Raw genomic sequence first — 22,352 nt, 5'->3', positions numbered from 1 at the left:
TGAAGATGAAAAAAGGAAACAAATCGAGGATGGACGGGGAAGACTGCCTGACATAATGAGTGGACGCCTGGAGCGTGAAACTTGGCTAATGCCTGGCCACTCATGGAAAACTTAGTTTTGTTTTCATAAAACATTTTCACTCGCTACTACCCCCCCCCCCCGCCCCGTTTCCTATTACATTCTAGCATCAGTAGAAATGAGCAGGCACATTTCAACCGTCTTCACTCACTCGGAAATACTAAGGACACACGAGTTTCATCCTCAACAACGAGGAAGAAAACACAGGTGAAGAGGTTTTTACGACTTGGCAACTTATGGCAACTAATGTTTATACGCCACTTCATTGTTTATGTGCGCTGTAACTCGGGAGTGGAAATATTTTATATGTTATTTTTAGAAAATTTCCCATCAACATTTTCAAAATTATCAGAATATCTGAACACTGGAGTGAAAATATTTTCAATAAATGAAAAAATTTCGATTTTTTTCAGGCAGTGTTCTTGGGGTTTTTTATGAAGTGACTACTCAAATGAAATTTCAAGAAACTTCATCTTTGAAAATTCACAATCTGATGACAAAAACGAAATGACAAATTTTAGTTCAATTATTCCTTGAAAATTATTTTCTGAAAATTTAAACTAAACTTTTCATTAAATTTCAATTCCTCTCTGTTCCATGTGCTCAAGATTCAATGCTTACGCCCCACTTCATTATTTTTTGTAAATATCTAATCCCCAATTATTAGAAAACTTCACATCAACATTTTCAAAATCACCAAAATATCTCCAGAGTCTAATGGAAATATTTTCAATGAATGGACGGGGAAATTGTAGATTGAAAGCGCAGAATGACAATCCATTTATTTTCAAAAGCTCTCGATATATTCCAGAGCGAAATTTCACAATTGAACTTGAAATTTTCGTTGCCAAAATTCAATTGAAATTGAATTTTTTCTAATAAAAAAAATTTGGACATATCTCCAAATCTATTAGAGATAAATGGATCGTCGGATTTTTTTCAACGGAAATTTTTCTGGCTTCGCAATAAAATACTCCACCCCTTCCCCTATTTTTAAAAATTATTGATTTTTAAGTGAATTTTTAAATTAATTGGCATTGTACTTACTCTTTTGCCTCCACGATGACACCACTGAGCACCTCAATAATTTTCCTATCCACCCACAAAGCCGTCTCAATCATATAAATAGCCAAAACAATGAGGTAATATGACACAAGTTTTCCCACGATTTTTCCTTTATGCAAATAACTTCCGCCTGCAATAATCGAATAAAGCGGGAGAGAAGTAAGGAAAAAGGATTGCTGATGAGTCGAAAAAGAAATGATAAAATTATACAAATTCAACAGAGGATTTAATGGTGGTGTACGTAACTCGTTATTATCCAAAGGGTTTTAATGTCCGACACGGCTGCGCCAGTCACGACACAGGCATTTTGATACCAGTCAGTCAAGATCTCAGCGAATGCACTGAGACTATCCATCACCGAGCGACTCTCAAGTTCGAGAAATGCTGAAATTATTTGGTCAGGTGATTATTCATTTTTGGTTTGGGTGGAAATTCAGGGCAAAACAGTGGATGCCAATGTTTAATTATTACTATTCCCCAACATTTTTTCAGTACTGAAGAAAAAGTTGGAGAAAAATTACCAAACAAGTCAAGTAATCGTGGAGCAGCCTCGATTTTTCTTTTCACCTTAAATAGGATAAAAAGTGCGAGATTAATAGTGAACTTTACTCAGTTGGCCCGAGAAAATTTACTAAACGTGAGGGTGATTTGTACCGAAACTGTAAAATTTACCCTTCATCCCATCAAAAATTATCCTAGTGAACGTGAATAATTGCTCCAATTTTTCGTATAACTTTTCTGTAACGGAGAATGATTTTTACCGAAGACACTGTCTATTCACACGCTCCACGGTAACTTCGACCGTGGATGTACAGGACGTTTTCCCGTGGATTCAAGGTAATTTTTACCGTAGATGTGGGATATCGTGGACCCTCAACTTCTGCTTCTCAAATTAAATCTAGACAATAAACTAGACACATCGAATCAATTGATAAATGATATGCAGACAGTAGACTAGTAAATAATTTTCTCAAAATATTAATTCGTTGAATAGGAATAGCAAGGACTTCCGTTCAATTATTTCATGCAATTTAATAAAAATTAAAAAAGTTCAGATGAATGTATTGTTGAATTGCCAATTAATTGACAACAATATGGTTCTTATTTTAAGAATCCAGGCTTCTTGATTTCAATACACAACGGTTCTTTCAGGTCAAAACTGTGGATGAGAATGTTTAATTATAACTTTTCTCCAAAATTTGTTGAGTACTGAAGAACATTTCTGAACTGTAAACAATTGTTGATTGAATTTTAAGACTTTCATATCCGAAATTTACAATTTGACGAAAAAATCAACGACATCTTTGAATTTTCAGTCAATTATTTCATAAAAAATGACTAAAAATCCGAAACGTTCAGGTGAATGTATGGTTCTTATTTTAAGAACCCAGGGTTTTTGATTTCAATGCCCAATGGTTCTGGACTCCCGCACCGTGGTGCTGAAAGGCAGAAACTTTTTTCCGCAGTGTCGCCCTGTTTTTTGCCGTAAATTGCCCTGTCTTTCCATTAAAAAAACATCGTTCGCTTCTCCCCACCCGAAAAAAAATCCATTCACTCGGACAATTCACAATTCCTGTACTCACGGTCAACGAAGAGATATCCGGTGTCGCCAATCCCGGATATTTCCACTTGCAATCTAAAGAACAATTTCCCCCGTCACTCAAAACTCATCTGACCACCAAAGGTTTTCATTACCCCGCAGCATCTCCTCCCCATCGTAAAAATGCTTTCCAGAAAGCGAGCATTGCAGGGAAATGTTCGCAAAGTGCGATGAGAAAAAAATAAAAACTGAAAATTCCCTTTTACCCGCGTGTAATATCCCTGTGCCTTTTATGACTTTCATTTCTGGTCCATCGGTCTCGCTCCAATCGTCCGTCCATCATCCTCCGTATCGACTATTGTCTGCGAATTGAATTGGCAATGTTGCTGAGGCCACCCTCGTCGGCAAAATCGCAAAGAGACTCTCACCTGACTCGTGTTTAACCTCGTAAAAAAAATGTGAGAAATAAAAGAAATTGAGCAAAACGAATGAAATGAAGAATGAAATTCCTCGGGCGCAATTGAAAGGGAAGAGAGCAGGCGCTATACTTCACATGCAACATTAACGGTTATCAGCATTTGTACCTGTGTATCGATGCACCTGAGGTTAATTGAAGATGAAAAGGTACATCTGATGATGGCTAACCAACTCAATGCTATTTTCCCCCTGTGTCGGATGACATAATGCATTCTCAACTGTCAGTGTGACGTCATGGTGGGGAACTTCATGAGGGTTCACACATTAGCGCCACAGGGGGGAGTTTGTGTCTTTCGTCGCGAGCTTTTTGTCGTCATTCTTTTAATTCTTGTCGCTGTACGTCGGCGTAGAATGCCGCAAAAACGTCGAATGGGGGTTTTTCAGGGGGAATGGAGTTTCAGGAAGTCATTGGGGGAGTTTTCGTATAAAGACGCGTGTGGAGAAAAAACTGTGGGAAGTATTACGTGATAACTCAATTGGGAAAGAGTGTGAGGTAAGAGATGAATATTCTTTTTTGATTCTGGAGATTTCGGTGAATTGGAAAGTAATTCAATTGAGGGATTGGCTTTTGCGGGGAAAGTATGTTTAGCCTTTATAAAAAAATGGGCAATATCTCGAATCGATAGATTATAACTCTAACATGACGGATGTTTCGAACGACTGGAGAATTGAATACCATTTTATAAAACATGAATGAATGAATGGTAATTATCCAAATCATTTAGGTTAGAAGAAAATAGAATAATTGGAATTTCTTAATATTGGATTCACGAAGGTTTTGCTCGAACAAAATTGATTAGAATTAATAGATAGAATTGTGAGATTATCTCACAATTTTGATGCTAAAATAGGCGAATCTGAATGAAATATAGTGAAGATAATGATCGATTCTTTCACTTTGAATAAATCACAATAATATTCAATACATGAATATTCAGCAGCAAATGCTGAATTGTTGATTAATGGAAAATTCATGAGCATCTAGATTTTTCTGATTCATATTAATTTTCATGAAATAACTGATCTGGAATTTACGGTTTCCATTGATTTTTTCATCAAATTGGGAATTTTTAATGACAAATTATCATGAAATTTCAGTCAAATTGTCACTTCATGAAAATTTCCAAATTTTCATAAAATTTTATAGATAGTTTAGTGGCGATTTGCAGGGAAGCAACACCGAATGCGATTTAGGGGAGGAAAAATCATGAAATTTGAACGGAAAATTTAATGGAAATCTAAATTTCCAAGCTGCAGGAAGATGAGAATTCTATAACTTTCTTAAATTTTCAGTCAGTACATGAATATTCAGCAGGAAAATTCATGACTATATTTACCTAGATTTTTCTGACTTCAATTAATTTTCATCGAATAACTGATCTGGAATTTAAGATTTCCATTGATTTCTCCATCAAATCGCAAATTTTCAACGACAATTTTTCTTGAAATTTCAGTGGAATTGTCGCTTCATGAAAATTTCCAAAAACACTATTGAAGAAAATTTAAATTTTACGGACAAATTTAGTGGTAATTTCCACGAATACTAATTTCCGAACTGCAGGAAAATGAGAATTCTACAACACACTTGAATCGTCAATCAAAACATGAATACTCAGCAGCAAATTACCCTGAAGTTTCAATTAATTGAAAATTCATGAATATATCCATCTTCATTTCACAGTCTCTTAATATTCATGGAACCATCGAATTGAAATTAACACTTTCCATTGTTGAAGGTCTCAAATTCAGTACCTGTTGATCATCAAAATTCCATTTGAAAAAATTAAGAGCTAATGGACATAACAAGGCCATTTTCCAAGGTTTTCACCCGGAAATTTCTCTGACTACAATGAAATACCCATCAACGTCTCCGTAATCCAGTAGATCGTAAAAAATAGAATAACTTCATTAATCACATTTTTATTCACTCTTAATTACCGTATTCTCATCTCCCCTTGAAAATTCGTATTAATATCCATCGCTCTCCCCCCGCACCGAGACGTATCAGTGTACAGTGCTTTGTTGAACGAATGAAAGATACAAACTACGATACAAATAATTGCAACTCGGTAAGGGTATCGCACGAGATCGACCTCGACGCTTGGTCTTACACCAGCCCGTATATCATCGAGCCACTACGTTTTAAAGGTTCATACGTAAAGTTCATCAACGCCAGTTGCCCCACGGTAACTGCTAGTGCGCACTTAGTTTTTTATTTTATCTGATCGATTAGAAGGCACAGTGAGTACCATTCTTGCTGGGGAAAAAAAGCAAATGGGAGATTTTTTTTTAATGGTAAAAGTTTTGCTCTCTACCCTTCGCGGGTTAATCCTCCACGATCAAACGTTTTGTACTTCCTCGTTAAATGTTGCTAGCATCCGGAGGTGTTGACTTTGAGAAAAATTTGTGGGGATAATTCAGAGGGAATGAGTTCAGAGGAAATGATTTGCCGGTGATTAATTTTTTGTCGTGAATTTTCACACATCGTGTTTTTGTATTAATTAATTTCAATGGATTTGTTTTTTTATTGCTGATTTCAATTTTCAAGTTTTAAATATATTTTGATTTCTGTTTAATTGGGAGAGAAAAGCAGAAGATTGTGGGCACTTTTAGCATCAATTGAAGGATATTTTGAGAAAATTTATTCACTTTTTAAATATTTTCTGCTTATAGATAAGTACAGAGGTTTGATTGTTTTTATTTTTCAGTTGCAATACCACGAGACCTTCAAAACTATGGGATATTTTTGTCGAGCTTTCCAGAGAAAAGAATGTGTCAAATCTAGCAGGCTTAAAATTCCGAGTGCGCAAGGGATTTTTCTGCAAAGCTTGACGCACTCGTCAACTTCAATAATTCGATTGATTTGGAATATCCACAAAGTCTGCAGCGTTTTTCTGGGAATTAAACGTCAATCAAAATTTATTTAAAACTTGGAAATTCGAATCAACAATTGGAAAGAAATCCATTGAAACTAATTAATAGAAAAATATGATGTACGCTTTTAAAAATTTTCGTCTAAGTTTTTCATACCAAATTTCGGAAATTTTTTATCGTGGTCAAGTTCTACTGAACTTTTGGGAAATCTTGTCATTGAAAAATCAAATATTCTGTTGAGTTTCTGTCCAAATGATCAAAAAATCGATAAAATACTGGATTTTTCAGTTCAAATATTCTATGAAAATTCAGAAAATTCAGGGAAAAATTGAAAATTCATGCCGTTTTATTTCTGAATATTCATGCTCCACTGAAAATTCAATCAAGTTGTGAAATTTCCATCTCACTCCCACTCAAAACTGATAAATTTTCTTGAATTCTACCTAAAACTAGAAATTTCACAACCGTTTTTCCCCTAAATCCGATTCAATGTCACTCATATGAGAATTGCCATAATATTTTCCATGAAATTTCCAAAAATTTCTGCCAGTGTTTCAATAAAACCAAAATCTCGAGTGCAGAGCGCAACAGATTCTCCTGTAAAACGTGACATACCCGTTTTTTTGCAGTGTCCGCGGGAAAAACCGATGAATTTTGAAAGTTGAGGGGCAATCGAAGGACAATTTCCTCATCAGAATTTTTCAATAAATTCCCCTGACTGTCTCCACGTCTCCCGAAGAAAGTTATGACGGATGAAGAATCAAAACCCATAAAAATGAAGAGAAAAAGAAATAGACTCGATACTAATGCAATTAGTACGGTGTCTAAAGAATAAAAGAACGAGGAGAACGATTCCCAAGACCGTGACAGTAAACGTCCATGAAATTGGCCAAGTTCTCCCACGGACTATCGCTCTCTCTGTCTCACTTCATTCAATCTAACCAGCGAAATAACGCAACGGCGGAAAGGGAATTGAAACAAAAGGGATTACAAGGAGAGCCGTCGAAAAGCTTCGAGAATCAGTGGAATTTATTTGATTCTGCTCTTTATTCAATGAATTTTTTACGAGCAATTTGTTATTCTCTCATTGTTTCCAGGTGGTAATCGAAGGCGAGCAGAGGCCAATGGGAAATCTCGGGGATCTGACAAGCCATCAGTAAGTACTTGGCTTATTTATAGGCGAGTGAATCTAACAGTCGTGATTCCGTGATTCACGTTTGAAATGATTTTTCTTTTTCATTTCTTCAGGGTGAAAATATTCCTCGGGGCAAAATGAATTGTGCTTTCTTGGAGTTTAATGAGAGATTAAAGATGGGGTTGTTGGGGATCATAACAAAATGTAAGCATAAATCCTCAGAAGTTGGGGGGTATTAGTTTAATCTCTTAATAATTTGTGCTCGTGGTTATTATAATATTCATTCTCGTATTTCTGAGTCATTTGGTGGAGCATGTGTTTACAGCTGATGGCATCATTTTCAGGGGATAGCGAGGGATTTCCGGTTAAAAACACAGTATGATGACCAATTTTCGTTCTGTCCGCCTAGGGTTACGGACTTTTCTGTCTGAAAATTAATTCGTCTAATGTTGGGAATTTTAGTTTAATCTTCAATTGCTATTGTTGGTTATTGTGATTTTTATGGGAGAATTCTCTCATCATGTTTTTATTGTAGCCGGCAGTGTCATTGGTTTGAACTTTAATCATAAAAATAAAAATAAATAATGAATACATTTGTAATTAAAAATTTACTCGTTTTTGCTGGGAATTAAAAGTTCACGTATGAATATTGAGTTTTTCATGAAAAAAAATGATCAAAAAAATCGGTAGAATTTCGTCTTTTTCAATAGCAATTCCTTAACTTGAATTTTCTAAGTGTTTCCCATTCTATTTTTCTTCTCTTCTCATTACAAAAATCAAACAAAAACACTTAGACAATTTAAGCCGAGGAATCTCTGTAGAAAATAACTCGGTAGAATAGTTTTATAGAAATATCGAATTCTAATGAATAAAATGCGTGAGTAATGCGGTTTTTTAAATAAAATTGACCAAAATTAATAGAAAGTTCAATAGAAATCCAATGGAAATTGTTACCAAATTCGCTAGTTTTTTTTTAAATTTTTTCTAATACATAAAGCTTCTGAATGTTTTCAAATTGAATTTACAAACAAATAGGCGATGGGTAGTAACACGAAGCTGTTTGAAATGCAAACATAAGTCTTTTGCATTAATTAAAAAATCCTAAAACTTCAATCGCCACTGCAAGGACTGTGATGACATAAAGAGTGTAGTAATGACATAAAGACGAATAACAAGTACCAGCAGGTGATTTTCACAAATTATAGATGAGTGATCATCACGGATTGTGCAGCCCTACCCACTGGTTCGAGTCCGCAACACGATGCCCAATGAGAGAGATGAAAATACCGAATGAAAATGAAATTAAAAAAACACCTCATGGGGTAATAATCCAAAAAGATAGCTATTTTAGCTTGGGACGACCGAGAAGAGGGTCGTACTAAGGACGATGAGACATGAAGGGACTCCCCGGGGCCCTCGGACTCCCGTGGAGCTCATGCTGATCGAGACAATCGATCAAGGACAATAGTACTCGATCCAACCGCTAATTCGAGTTTTCTCTCTTAAATATATCACCAGTCCTGTTATTCGAAAACACTTTGGTCTCGATTGAGTATCACGAACGTTTGGTAAAACATCAGTGAAGGTGGACAGGTAACCATTAACGAGCAATGGAGATGGTGGCGCCATACGCGTCCAGCGAGGGTTGGTGATCACAATCAGGAGGGGAAAATTAGAAAAAGTGGAAATGAGTTTTTTTATTTTTACGCCGAGGGCTTCGCCCGCGGGATTTCCGGGTCTGCGCGCCTTTAACGGGTTTCTTCGTACTCCCTGTGGAGGGAAATTGGTCTTCCAGGGATCGAGAGCAGAATCGACTATGGAGAATGATATCTGGTGCTATTCCCAGGAGAACTGTTCTACATCAATTTTCGGGGGATATTGTTTGCATACTCGAAATTCCTGGATGAAAGCTCAATAGCGGGATCAAAAACGTTATGTAACGTTTCTGGGGGAAGAGATTTTATGCGGGAGAGTGCTGAGAACTCAATTTTATGGACTTTCCCATTTTTAGGAGATTGTTTTCGTAAGTTTTTAAACAATTTCTATATGAATTTTCTGATGAAATATCTTTAATCTCGGGCAAACGCATCAATATTTTTCATTGAATTGTTTGGAGAATATATAATTTCACTTTGACCTTCCATTCAATTTTCATCAAGTGATAGTTCTAGTGAAATTTTTAGGAATTTCGTCATTGCAAATTTACAATTTGATGAAAAAATAAATGAAAATTTTAGTTGTGTTTAATTATTCCATGAAAATTGATAAAACCATAAAATTTAGGTAAATATATTCTTGAATTAATAATTTGGTACTGAATACCCATATTTTGATTGAAAATTCATTGAATTTTCAGTGAAATTTATTTGAAAAATATCATTTTTTTCAGCTTGCACTGGAAACCAATCAGGAATGCATCCATATTTTTTTTATCGTTATTTTACACCGCTGCGACCCGGTTAGGGTATACTGCGATGATGATCAAGACTTTAAATGGTAAGATCGCACCATTCTACCAGGCCGAGATTTGAACTCGGAACTTTTCGCATGTGAGGCAACGAACTTACTGCGCCAAGCCACCGGGCTATGCATCCATATTTGTGACAAAACGGGGAAGAGTCATATTTGATTGTTTAAGGAATATAAAACATAACTTTAAACGTCAATTCAACTTTAATAACACTGAAAACTCTGAAATTTCCAGTATATTCTTCTTCGAAAATTCAATCAAATGACAGTTCCACGATCCCAAGGAATTTCGTACGTCAAAGTGCTAAAATTTAATTTAAAAAAATTAATGAAAACTGTAAATTTCTGCTCAATTATTTCGTGAGAATGAATAGAAACCAGGAAAATCCAAGTGAATGCACCACTAAATTTGCCACAATTCCTGAATTATTATTATTGATTACTTCTCCATCGGAAAAACAAAAAAAAATCACAATAACTTCTAACCATTCCCCAACAGTTCCCCATATCCAGGATTTGTATTCCTCATTACCCCCATAACTTATATTTCGCCAGAAGGCCTCCTATATCATTTACACAAGAGTTCACCGATGCAAATGAAGGCCGAAGTATTACCCAACCGAATCTATGATTTACCTCACCCACCCGAGTTAAATAATAAAGACTCGTTGATCCACTCATAATGAAAGGGTGTTCTCATCCTCTTAAATAAAAAAAACTCCCTCATCCTTCCCCGGAATGTTGCGCTCTGATTGGTCCCCAGTGCTTGTCCTCACTCCCTGGGTGAGCGTTAGGATGATCCTATGCGATTGGCGCTTCGCTCGTTTCCCCACCCGGTAAAATTCACTTTTTACCAGTCCTATTACAAAACTGACCGGCATCTCCTAGACCATGTCATTACAGCGCAGTGCTCCACTCTGCCAACAGCAGAGCACGGGCACCTCTTCCTTTTACTCTTGGATCATCCTCGCGAGCAGGAGTTCAGTTGCTCGACAAGTCTCTCCTGGGGAGGAACATTCGACAGCAACCGTTGCCATTTCAATGTTTTAATCCAATCAACGAGTGTGTCAACGACAATCAGAGGGTGTCCAATCCCTTCAAAAATATATTTAAAAAATAATTCTATCGTCATTTTTTGCGTGTTTTAATCACAAGATAAAAACAAAAGTGCAATTTTTCTAAACGATTTACTAAAAATAACAATGATTTATCACTTTTATTGAGGATTAAATCATTAGTTTGGGAACAGTGACACTGTGAGAACACGAGTGTTAATTGTGATCGAGACAGTTTTAATTGAATACTCGAGTGGAGAAGATCATGGGAGGCAGATATAAATACCTGCAAGCGTGAGTTTAAACACTTGTTACAGCTATTTTCCTGTTTCCTTCCGTTATTTGTCTAGTGCTGATCTGGGAAAATAACTGATCGATATTGGGGGGAGTATCGATTCTGTCCCTGGATCAAAAACGGGACATTAACCACAGTACACGGTCGTGCTGGCTCGATCATCTTGAAACATTGGTCGGTGGTATGGGTGGTGATGTAGACAGAGAGAGAGAGTATGACTGAGAGAATAGGGATCGATGGAATGGATGATGAGGCATGGGGAGGCACAAGGGATAAGGAAGCGCAAGATCGCACACGCGATGACTAATATCATACGTGTCACACGGTAAGACTGTGTGGTCGATTTACAGCTAGTCTCACATTACATTATAGGTACGGATGATATGTGGATAGGGTGGAGTGAGAGTGTTAGGTAAAAATTGAGGGAAAATTAGTGGTTATTTGCATCGGCTTTCTGGGGGAGATTAGGCGCGTTGATTGGTGGAATTTTTTTTGCCATTTCATGTACACGCAGAAAAATATTCAATAAAAATTACGTATCTTTTCCGTAATTCCAGAGCGAAATGTGGTTGTAGGAAATTTTACGGAACCATCACGGAATTTTTCCAGAGCGTTCCGTAATTTTTATCTAAATCTCCAGTGAAAAATTACGATACCGTCACTTAAATTTTCTGAGTCCATTCCGTAATCGGTGAGTGAATTGAAGTTCTATAATTTTTACTGAATATTTCTCTCCGTGTAGGAAAAAATTGCAGGGAAAATCTGGCGCTTCGCCAGGAAATTTTAGGAGGTTTCCATTGGGCTTTCTAGTAGGGGAAAATTCCATTGGAAAATTTAAACAGCTTATTTATAGGGGCATTTTTTTTTCAATGAAAATTGTTTATGAAAATATTTTGTAGAAAAAATCAATAACATTTGATTTTTCTGGGCAAATTTATTACTGATTTTTTTATGTAGAATAGTTTCTAGTGGAAATTCTCGGCCAAAAAGTAATAGAATTTTTAAGAGAAATTGAATAGAAATTGGACAGGATTTTCTATCGAGTTCGCTAGGTTATTTTGTTAAATTTCGTTGTGCGTGTTACAGGACTTTCTGGGGATTAATTCGTCATTGCTCTGGAGGTTATACAGTTGAAGTACTGTTTTTACTTTTATTCTTCAGGAAATTCGTTGCAAGTTCATGTGGGAAATCAATGAAATCAATTTTTCATTGTTGTTGATTTTAATTTTTTTTTATCTGAGGTATATCTTGTGATCTTTCAAGAACGATAGCAAGATTTGAAAATTGGTGTTCTTGAAGATTATTATCTTTTTCCATAGAGATTTTCAAAGTTTCAACAATTTTCATTATTTTTTTGCACTGTTAATAAATTTTGGCTGAAATGTTCAATAATTTTTATCAAGTGAGAGTTTTATTGGAATTTTGAAGGACTTCGTCATTAAAAATTTCCAAGTTCATGAAAAAATCAAGAAAATCATGAATTTTGGTTTCGAAATTTCGGAAAATTTCATGGTTTTTTCTCTCCTAAATCGAGTTCAACGGTGCTCCCAGAAAAATACTCCTAAATTGTCTATAAAATTTCAATCAATCTCAAACGATGCATCCAACAAGAAGAAATGTTCAAAAAAAATCAAAGAATGTCGCACTTAATTTCATCTCCAAATTGGATTACTCAAAATCGCAAACTGCAAAAACTATCCTTAAAATCCTCGTATAAATATTCTTTCAAACTAAAAAAAAAAAAACTAAAATCCCCCTCATTTCCAACCTACCGAACAAAATGTAAAAGTGGAGAATAAAAATTAATTAGCCAACGAAATGCCCCCAACTTTCTCGGAAAATCAACGGATAAATTCTTTCCTAGAACAAAAATAGTCTTCCCTCGATTTATTATTCGTCACCAGCGTTTATTCCCTCCCATAAACTGCATCCCCCACGATTACAGATTAGTTTTGGATAGTTTTTCGCCCGTTTCACAACTAGTAGTCACTGACATTCCTGGTCAGACAAAGGAAATAACCCTAGAAAATAGCTCAAGGGTATTTTTTCCCTGTTGTGATGGCAATGGCCTTAAGTTTTGTCGCAGGCGTACAAACACGAATACCTTCAGTTTCTCAAGTCAGGAACTTAAACACGAGAACGCCATTAACGCGGTCAACTAGCCAAGACGCTCCGTCCCTAGCGCGTTCCGTTAACACTTGTACCCTCCGCTTTTCTCATACCCGAATTATTTATTTCCGGGACAAAATGCCATGTGTCACCTCCAAAAGTGCGACAATTCGTGAATTTCGGGAGGGAGCGGTAGCGGTGGGGGGAGTGGAAGGATTTTCCCAGTCGAGGGACGTTAGACAGTGCGGTGACCCCCCCCCCCCGGGGAGCGATTTTTTCCGGGAAAGATACCGTTCACCTTTTTAGAACCGTAACAAATCTGCATCGATCGTGATTAAGCAGAATTTTTATGGGTTAGTGGAATGTTTCTTCTCAATCCTCGGCGATCTAATCTTAATAGTTCAGTGTATGATGAGTTTTTTAAGCCCGTAGATTCCTCAGGCTTCTATGAAAAGAGAAGTAAATTAGTGATTTTGTTCTTCGTAAGGAGTGGATTAATTTTCATGGCTATGCCAAAGTTGTTCTTTGGGTTTTTAATTGAAAAACTGTACTTGATGTTTGAATGGTTATGCCAGAAGTTTTTGTAGATAAATATAATATACACAGTAAGACATGTTTTTTAAAGTGTAATTGTGTATATTTTTGGTGGAAAATTAGTTTGCATTGTTTTTTTATGGGTTCATGGAATGTTTCTTCTCAATTCTCCGCGATCTAATCTTAATAGTTCAGTGTATGAAGAGTAATTTTGTTCTTCGCAAGGAGTGAATTCATTTTTATGGCTTTGCGAAAGTTGTTCTTTGGGTTTTTAATTGAAAAACTGTACTTGATGTTCAAATAGTTATGCCAGACCGTTTTTGCATATCAAAATATACAGTAAGACATGTCTTTTAGAGTGTAATTGTTTGTATTTTCGGTGGAAAATGAATGGGAAAAGCATTTTTTTCATTTAATTTTTTCATTTTTTTTCATGAAAAATCTAAGGGAATTAGTTCACATTATTTTTTATGAGTTCGTGTAATGTTTCTTTCCAATCCTCGGTGATCTAATCCTGCTGGTTCAGTGTATGAAGAGTGTTTTAAGCCCGTAGATTCCTCAGGCTTCCATTAAAAGAAAAAAATTAGTGATTTTGTTCTTCACAAGGAGTGGATCAATTCTCATGGCTCAGCGAAAGTTGTTCTTTGGGCCTACAATTGAAAAACTGCACTTGATGTTTGAATAGTTACACCAGAAGTTTTTGTAGATAGAAATATACAGTAAAACTCGGCTTTTAAAGTGTAATTGTGGGTGTTTTTGGTGAAAAATGAATGAGAGAAACATTTTTGTTTTCAAGAAAAATCGAAGGGATCGGTGCGCATTGTTTTTTTATGGGTTCGTGGAATGTTTCTCCTCAATCCTCGGCGATCTAATGGTAATAGCTCAGTGTATGAAGAGTTTTTTAAAGCTCGTAGATTCCTCAGACTTCCAGCAGAAGAAAAGGATATTAAGGATCTTGCTCTTCACAAATAGTACAGATTTATTTATAAGATTTTGTGAGAGTGGTTCTTTGGACCTTCGTGTATCAATTGAAAAACCGTACTTCATGTCTGAATAGTTGAGCCAGAAGTTTTCATGGGAATAAAAAACTCCAATGAGACACACTTCTAGCGGAAATTCCGAAGAAAAAATTTCTCAGTCGTATGAAGAGAAGAATATTAATAAATTTGTTTTGCGCGAGTGGTAAACGAATTTTCATCGCTTTGTGAAGTTGTTTCTTCGATTTTTCGTCTCATTATTACGAACACGTAATTAAACACTCGAGTTCAGGGGTTTTTGCTCCCAAATGAAAGCATTGTAAACGATCCGTTCCATCGTATCTCTGATCTTCCCTCGAAATGATGTAAAGCGTCATGAAACGTGAAGATATGGCTTTTAAAACAAGTATGTTTGACATAATGATTATGTGTACGTCTACATGTGGGTGTTCATGTTCACAAGTGTCTCAACTCTTCATCCATCATCACTGATGATAATCTGAAATTAGCGTTCAACGCGCACCGAAAAAATGAAGTTGCCTAAAAATTATTATTCTCACAATGAACTGTGTGAATTGTGTTTTTACATGTGTTTCTTCCTGCGGGGGCGTAGTGGGTGTCTCTGAGTTACATTTCCGTGTAAGATGCTATCTTAAGGATGGGCTGGTCATTTTTTTTTGCTCAAACTCTCGTGAACATTTGTCTTTAAACATCACAACTTTCATTCTCAATCCGTTTGACCCTAGGTTACTGCACATTTTCTAATGATTTTTTGAATCCAATTTTGAAGGTCTGAATTTGATAGTTCATTTTAATGCAATGCACTGTTGGACAATTATTCTTGAAATTTCAAGGAAAAAATCTTGAAATTTTTGACGAATAATTCACATGAAATTTTTATAAGTGTCACTGAAAAATCAGTTAACTTGTGGTATATTCAATGGAATTGCAATTTTTAGATCCTAATGACAATGAAAATCATTGACAATTGTAAACAATCGGATTATTTTTCTAAATTTTCAAGAACTTGTAATAAAAATTCAAGTCAATTCGAAATTAAAAATCCACAATTTGATGAAAATATAATTGAGAACTCTTAAAATAAGACCCTGTGGCATTCAAATATTGCGTCACGCGATTGAGGACTTGAAATTTGTAACGATTCATGACGGAGCGAGGAGGGGATTGACAATGTTGTGTCATCACACCATAATTATTGAAGATAATTTAAGCACCATGTGAACAAGATTTCAGTTAAAATGGATTCAAACGAGAATTTTTTCTCCGATTCTCGAGAAATTTCACCGAAACCCAAGATCATGTATCTCTGGAAATTAACCGAACCCTTTTTCTTCTCTGTGCAATTAAAAACCATCACCTGAATATCCAAAGCAAAAGCCACACGAGTTCCCGCTCCCCTCGAAAAATCGGGAATAACTAAATTTATCTGCAACAAATAATCCCTCTTTCCCCGCCATGATTCACCCATAATTTTCTGAAAGTCAGGGTCTCGGTTCATTGCCGCGCGCACCGCGCAAAGTACTCGCAGCAATAAACTACCCATGCCGTCCATTCTCCGTGTTATCCAACAGATGTTGAACTACGTAACAGTTACGGAAGATTTTGTTGGATTGAAGTTAGAGGGAGCAAAAAGAAAAAAGCCTCCACAACATGGAAACGATAGCGAAGTCAGGTGAAAAAGAAAAATTGTGTTTTGAGTTGAAGGTAAAGAGTAAGATCCGAGATGAAGGTTTTGCGATTGACTCTACACCTCCAATCAACTCAAGAAAATTTCACAGATGTGGAAAACTGTTGACCGCATCTGAAGGAGGAAGAGCGGATGGGTGAAACGGTTATTTTTGAAATGGTTCTGAAACGAGAGGAACCTTATTCCAACTCCCACGTGGGTCTCCCCCCACCTACGTGTTAAAGCTCCTCTCTACCGAGAAAACGGTGTACAGGTGATGGTGATGGGTCGGGGTGTGCTTGGGAAATAATGGCGAAACGGATCCTGTATTTTATCCATTTTTTATACCGATCAACCCATAAAACTAAAAGACATAAACCATCTTCTTTCCATCGTTGCTTTACTTCTTCATTTTTATAAAAGTGCATCGGGAGGGCTACTTGTAATCTTTCCTGCGGAACAAATATTAATATGGAATAGAAAGAAGTAGATAAAAAACACTTCAAAGAATTTTTTTTCACGAGGTTTACGAGAAAACGTTGAGGGATATTTTTTGTAAGGAATTTCATGCCCTGCAGAAAGACATTTCAAAATTAGTTTTATGAAGTTTTCCGCAATTGATTTTAGTAATTATAGAATCGTCTGGTTGGTGAGTGATGCCAAGATCCTGTATTACACTGAGAAAAAAATGTTTTTTTTTAGAAGAACGTCTATTACTTGTATCATTACAAATATTAATATGGAGTCGTAAGAGATGGATAAAAAACAATTCGAGGGATTTTGTTTCAGAATATTCCGGGAATATTTCGGAAGTGACGAGATTTGCGAGAAAACATCACGAGACCTTTGTTGTGAAGTATAAAATTTCCTACAGATGAACTTGTTGGACATTTTCTCTTCAATTTCCTTAATTTTTGTTAATTAACTCCATTAATTATTGAATTATTGCGCTTTTATGGAAGTCCGAGCTTTTCATTTTAGAGAAATGCTTGGTAAAAATTATTTGTTTATGAAGAAATTTTATCCTGATAATAACCAAGTTTATTACAGCATGCAAATTATATTATATTTTTTTATATAACAATTCTTATAAAAATTGTGATACCGTATTGTAAAAATTATTGTTCGGAAACTGAAGATTAGTATGCGTCATGCATAAATTATTACACCGCAATAATTGTCGTTATTATTGAAGCAAATTTCGTAGTGGAAATTAGCAATTTTTATTAAAAACTTGATGAAAACTATAAATTTTAGTTCAATTATTCTATGAAAATCAATGGAAAAGATGAAAATTCGGAGTAATTTGGTATCGAATATTCATGTTTTGATTGAAAATTCAAGTTGAAGAATTCTTGTGTTCCGAATTCTCTGTGAAATTCGAAATTTCATGATTTTTTACCCCTAAATTGAATCCCACAAATCTCCCTCTGATTCCATCAGCAGCAACATGTTCACCTCCCCACCCACAATCAGCATATCTCTGAGCAGCTCCCGATGTTTCCGGAAGTCCGGCGTCACCCCAAGTGGTGGCACGCAACGCGTGCCACGTGTCCACCTAGTTACGTCAGCCATACGAAACACTGCTCTCTTCCTAGCGAAAAAAAAAACACCATTTCACCTCCATAAACCACCATAAACAGCCACAAAGCCAGCCATCCCCTTCATCTTAATTGCCCCACTCCCTAATTATCGAGAGGCCCAAATCCACACAACAGCAATCACCAACAATAAACCGATCCAGCGTAACGTACCAAGTAATTTCAAGCTGTAAAATTCACAACGTAATACCAAAAGCGATCGTAACTCATCCCGTCTTTTCCATCTTTCCACGTGTCCGGTTTATACCATCACGCACTTCTTCTCCTTCTCGTATTGAAAAGTCAATTACACGTTAATGAATAGCCCGTAATACGCTCCGATGCCGGGAATAAACGAGACGCCCGGAGATATAGGAAAACGAGAGCGATGGCTCGGGTTGGAGGTTGAATCGGCGAAAAAAGAAAGAAAGAAAGAAATTGGAAAAATAAAATGAGAACGTACCTACATACACTTATATCCACTTGCTGTCGTCCCTTCAAGTTGAGCTGGGGTCCCATCGTAGCGCCAGATCCAGCGATAAAGATGTTTCTCATGAACTCTTCCTCTTTCGTCTTACTCACTGTATTCTTGGGGTTTTTTCTTATTCAAACCGCTCTTCTCATTTTTCTTCCACGTCGGGTCTTTTTGCTCATGATTGCTGAGCTTTGGATTTTCAGTGTAAATTACTGGGAGACTAATTAAGGGAAATGATTGAAACGAATTAAAATTCGAACAAATCTCAATTCATGTCAATTTTCGGTGTAAATTAACAGGAATTGTAGGGAATAGGGGGAAATTAGGGTTTGAAAATTGTTGAGGGACTAATTGAGTGAAATGTTTGCAACGAAGTCGAAGAAATTGTACTTCAAATTAATTTTCATTGTAAATTACGGAGAGTGGAATGAAATTGAAGACAATGAAGATTCAAATTTTCTTTCGTTGATCAATTGATTAAATTTCTGTATTCTCCTGGGCATGAAAAGAAAATTAAGGTTTGCTTTGAGACTAATTAAGCGAAACAATTCCAAATTCAAATAAAACTTTTCGCGTGGAGTTTTTAGCCGAATAATGTTTGCTGTTAATAATTTTTTTTATGGCATTCATCAAATTTTCGATGTATTATTCATTTTATTCTTCGTTTTAAGTATTCTTTTATGATACTAAACAAACGTCTTGCCCATATTCTGATATTTCTAATATATTTTTCAAAAAATAGTGAAATGAATGTGATGACAAGAAAAATGATGAATTGACGTGTTTTGTTAGAAGCTTATCGTGTTGATTAGTTGTGCCTTGTATGAATTCGCGTGGGTCGTCAACTTCTCCACGAGGATGAATTATTTTCGAATTAGGAACAGTACATTCTATTCATGATCTTTGTTTTCGTGATCGCAATTATCATCCTGAATTCGTGGGTTTTGAATTTTTCAATCTGTCCTCGCGGCGAATGATAAATGGCGTTCATTGAAGCAACATGATGAATGTTGGTTTCAGGGTTTACTGGGCTTCAGCCTTGAGCATTCGAATGGATTTATTAATCTCTGAGAATTCGTGAATTATTGGGCTTTTCGCGGATACTGACATTTTCCAATACCCGAATTCCTTGAAATTTCAGTGGAATTGCACTTAATAAGAAACTTCTGTCGCCTTTTTTAAAACGTTTGTATTCTCAGGAACGTGTTGCTGATTTCCTGGGACATATGGGCGATTTTAAGGAATCTATCAATCATCGGTGATACTGGGAAATTAGTAAAACGACCCTGATCATCACTAAAATTTGGTGATAGATTCTTAAAAATTAGAGATGGGTCACTGAAAATCACTGACATTACTCAGAAAATTAGAGATGGGTTTGTGTAAATTGATGACAAAATCATTGAATTTCAGAATTCCGCACTCACTGAATCCACTGTTAGAATTTTTTTTTAATTTCATAGAAGATATTATAGTAAATTTCATGAGAGTGACATTGAATCGGATTTACGGAAAAAATTGTTATGAAATTTCGAGTTTTAAGTAGAATTCACGGAAATTCATGAATTTTCAGTGAGAGTGAGATGGAAAATGCATAACTTGATTGAATTTTCTGTGGAACATGAATATTCAAAAGCATAATGACATGAATTTCCAATTTTTCCCTGAATGTTCCTGAATTTGATCAATTTTCACAGAATAATTGAACTGAAAAATCAAGTATTTTATTGCGTTTCAGATCATTTAAACAGAAAATCAACGGAATATTTCATTTTTCAATGACAAGATTTCCTGAAATTTCAGTGGAACTTGAACACGATAAAAATTTCCAGAATTCGACACGGAAAATTCAGACAAAAAGTTTTAACAGTGTACCTCAACTTCGAATCCCTAATAATTCGTAATAAAATAAGATTGACATGCTCTAAAATCATTGACATGTCCCTGAAAACCAAATTTTTTTTCTTCGTGAATTTCCCCAAGGATTCATCACCGTGCAATTTTTGGCCTTATCTTTACATCATCTGTCCACCAAAGAAGAAACCAAGCCCATTCAATCCAGCAAATCACCTCCAATTAATTATCCTAAAAGAAAAAATGAAAACCGAAGCGAGGGATTCCTCCCAGCTCCCAACGTAAATTGGCGGGTGGCAGGAGAATCATTTTGGACGAGGCACAGCGAAGAGGGGTTTAATGACCTCATATAAATGAGTAATCGACGCTTCGCTCAGTCCCCAAGCCCCTGCAAATTCACTGGTATTAGGGTCTATGTCTTCCAGTACATAAAGACGAGAGAGGAAGAATGGGATTATTATTTTTGTGATTACTTCGTGTGTCTGAAAGAACCGGAGTTGGGCTTCAGTGGTAGCTGCCGACTATTGGGTGAAGTCGTAAAAGGAACCTTTACGACTGAGCTCAGGAGTATCAGAGCCCCTTCAGGTGAACGTTGTAGGGGGGCATTTCTTCTCATTCAATAGGTTTTTGACGTGTTTGCGGAAGTGTTCAGGTGCAGATGTAACTCCGGGAAGAATTCCAGGATTTATTTAGTGGGGAGCATGTGGACTCACCTGGTATTACCATCGCCAATGTGGCGTGCATTTTCAAGCAAATGACCCGTAGGTTCTCCATTGTTGAGGTAAGGGGTGAGAAGGGCTTCTGGAGGATTGTTGGTGTTTGAGGGCTATTACGTACTCGGTGGTAATATCGGATAATTTCCGGGAGGGGGGATACATATGAGCGCGTGAACCCATTACTCGAGGTGTGGAGAGTATGGAGGTATGTGTGGACGTTGATCCTTGTTGAGGGATAAATGAGTCTTCGGTGGAAGATCGTAGGAAGGAAGTTGTTCACGAGATTTTTAGAAATCTCCGGTTTGCGATGCAGGATATAGAAATTATGAAGTTGGATACTTGAAATAATTATCTGGGAATTATTTTTTCGCATTTATCTTTGTACCGAAGTGTTGCAGAAGGGATTTTTAAGAATTAAATTGGATATAAAAATCAGGTTTTGATAGCCAATTTTATTATTTTTAGGGGGGATTTTTTCTAACGAAATCTGAACTTCATATTTATGCATCAACTTCGAAATGTTCAGTAAAACATTTAATTTTTTACAGGAGATTTAGATAAAAATTACAGAAGGCTTCGGAAAAATTCCGTGACGGAAACGTTCCGTAAAATTTCCTACAACCACATTTCGGGCCGAAATTACGGAGTGAATCAACGTTCACTCGGCTAAAAAATTCAATTTTGGCGAAAGCCCACTTGAAAAATGGAAAATCTGACCCTTTGAAAATTTGAAAAAAAAAAAACTTTTTCAGTTTTCACTTTTTCTACATACATTTGAGAGTTCTGAATAGCCCGTCGCTTAAATAATTGGAATCAATGTTCACCCGGCTAAAAAATTCGATTTTGGCGAAAGTCCACTTTCCCCCGGGAAAAACGGAAAATCTGACCCTTTGAAAATCTGAATAAAAAAACTTTTTCAGTTTTCACTTTTTCCATATACTTTTGAGAGTTCTGAATAGCCCGTCGCTTAAATAGTTGGAATCAACGTTCACCCGGCTAAAAATTTTAATTTTGGAGAGAGTCGACTTTCCCCCTGGAAAAATCCAAGATCTGACCCTTTGGCCCTCCTGACCCTTTGACCGACTTTCCCCCTGAAAAAATCCAAGATCTGACACTTTGGCTCCGGGTCAAAAAAATTTTTTTTTCAGTTTTCACTTTTTCCACATACTTTTGAGAGTTCTGAATAGTCCGTCGCTTAAATAGTTGGAACCAACGTTCACTCGGCTAAAAAATTCAATTTTGGCGAAAGTCGACTTTCCTCCTGGAAAAATCAAAGATCTGACACTTTGGCTCCCCTGACCCTTGTGACCCTTTGACCGACTTTCCCCCTGAAAAAATCCAAGATCTGACCCTTTGGCTCCGGGTGAAAAATTTTGTTTTTCAGTTTTCACTTTTTCCACATACTTTTGAGAGTTCTGAATAGCCCGTCGCT

General features: G+C 36.3%; 1 protein-coding gene across 1 annotated transcript; it reads right to left on the bottom strand.

The window, feature by feature from the left end:
* Positions 1–1,121: 1,121 nt before the first annotated feature.
* Positions 1,122–3,026, bottom strand: LOC107043537. Its single transcript, XM_015265073.1, has 4 exons — positions 2,950–3,026; positions 2,727–2,779; positions 1,390–1,527; positions 1,122–1,273 (listed from the first exon to the last, which is right to left on the bottom strand). The coding sequence occupies exons 1-4, from the start codon at positions 3,024–3,026 to the stop codon at positions 1,122–1,124; spliced, it is 420 nt and encodes a 139-aa protein (XP_015120559.1).
* Positions 3,027–22,352: the final 19,326 nt, after the last annotated feature.

This window comes from Diachasma alloeum, unplaced genomic scaffold, assembly GCF_001412515.2.
Source record: "Diachasma alloeum isolate Michigan unplaced genomic scaffold, Dall2.0 Dall_scaffold_00597, whole genome shotgun sequence".
Lineage (NCBI taxonomy): Eukaryota > Metazoa > Arthropoda > Insecta > Hymenoptera > Braconidae > Diachasma > Diachasma alloeum.
This window is presented reverse-complemented; position numbering and strand designations above follow the sequence as displayed.

Bases quoted from the DNA above. Each gene is read 5' to 3' on its own strand.
- LOC107043537 (XM_015265073.1), bottom strand. From the start codon at position 3,026: ATGATGGACGGACGATTGGAGCGAGACCGATGGACCAGAAATGAAAGT. The intron at 2,780-2,949 runs GTAAAAGGGAAT...ATTGTTCTTTAG, and splicing joins CACAGGGATATTACACGCGG to ATTGCAAGTGGAAATATCCG. The intron at 1,274-1,389 runs GTTACGTACACC...CGATTATTGCAG, and splicing joins AACCCTTTGGATAATAACGA to GCGGAAGTTATTTGCATAAA.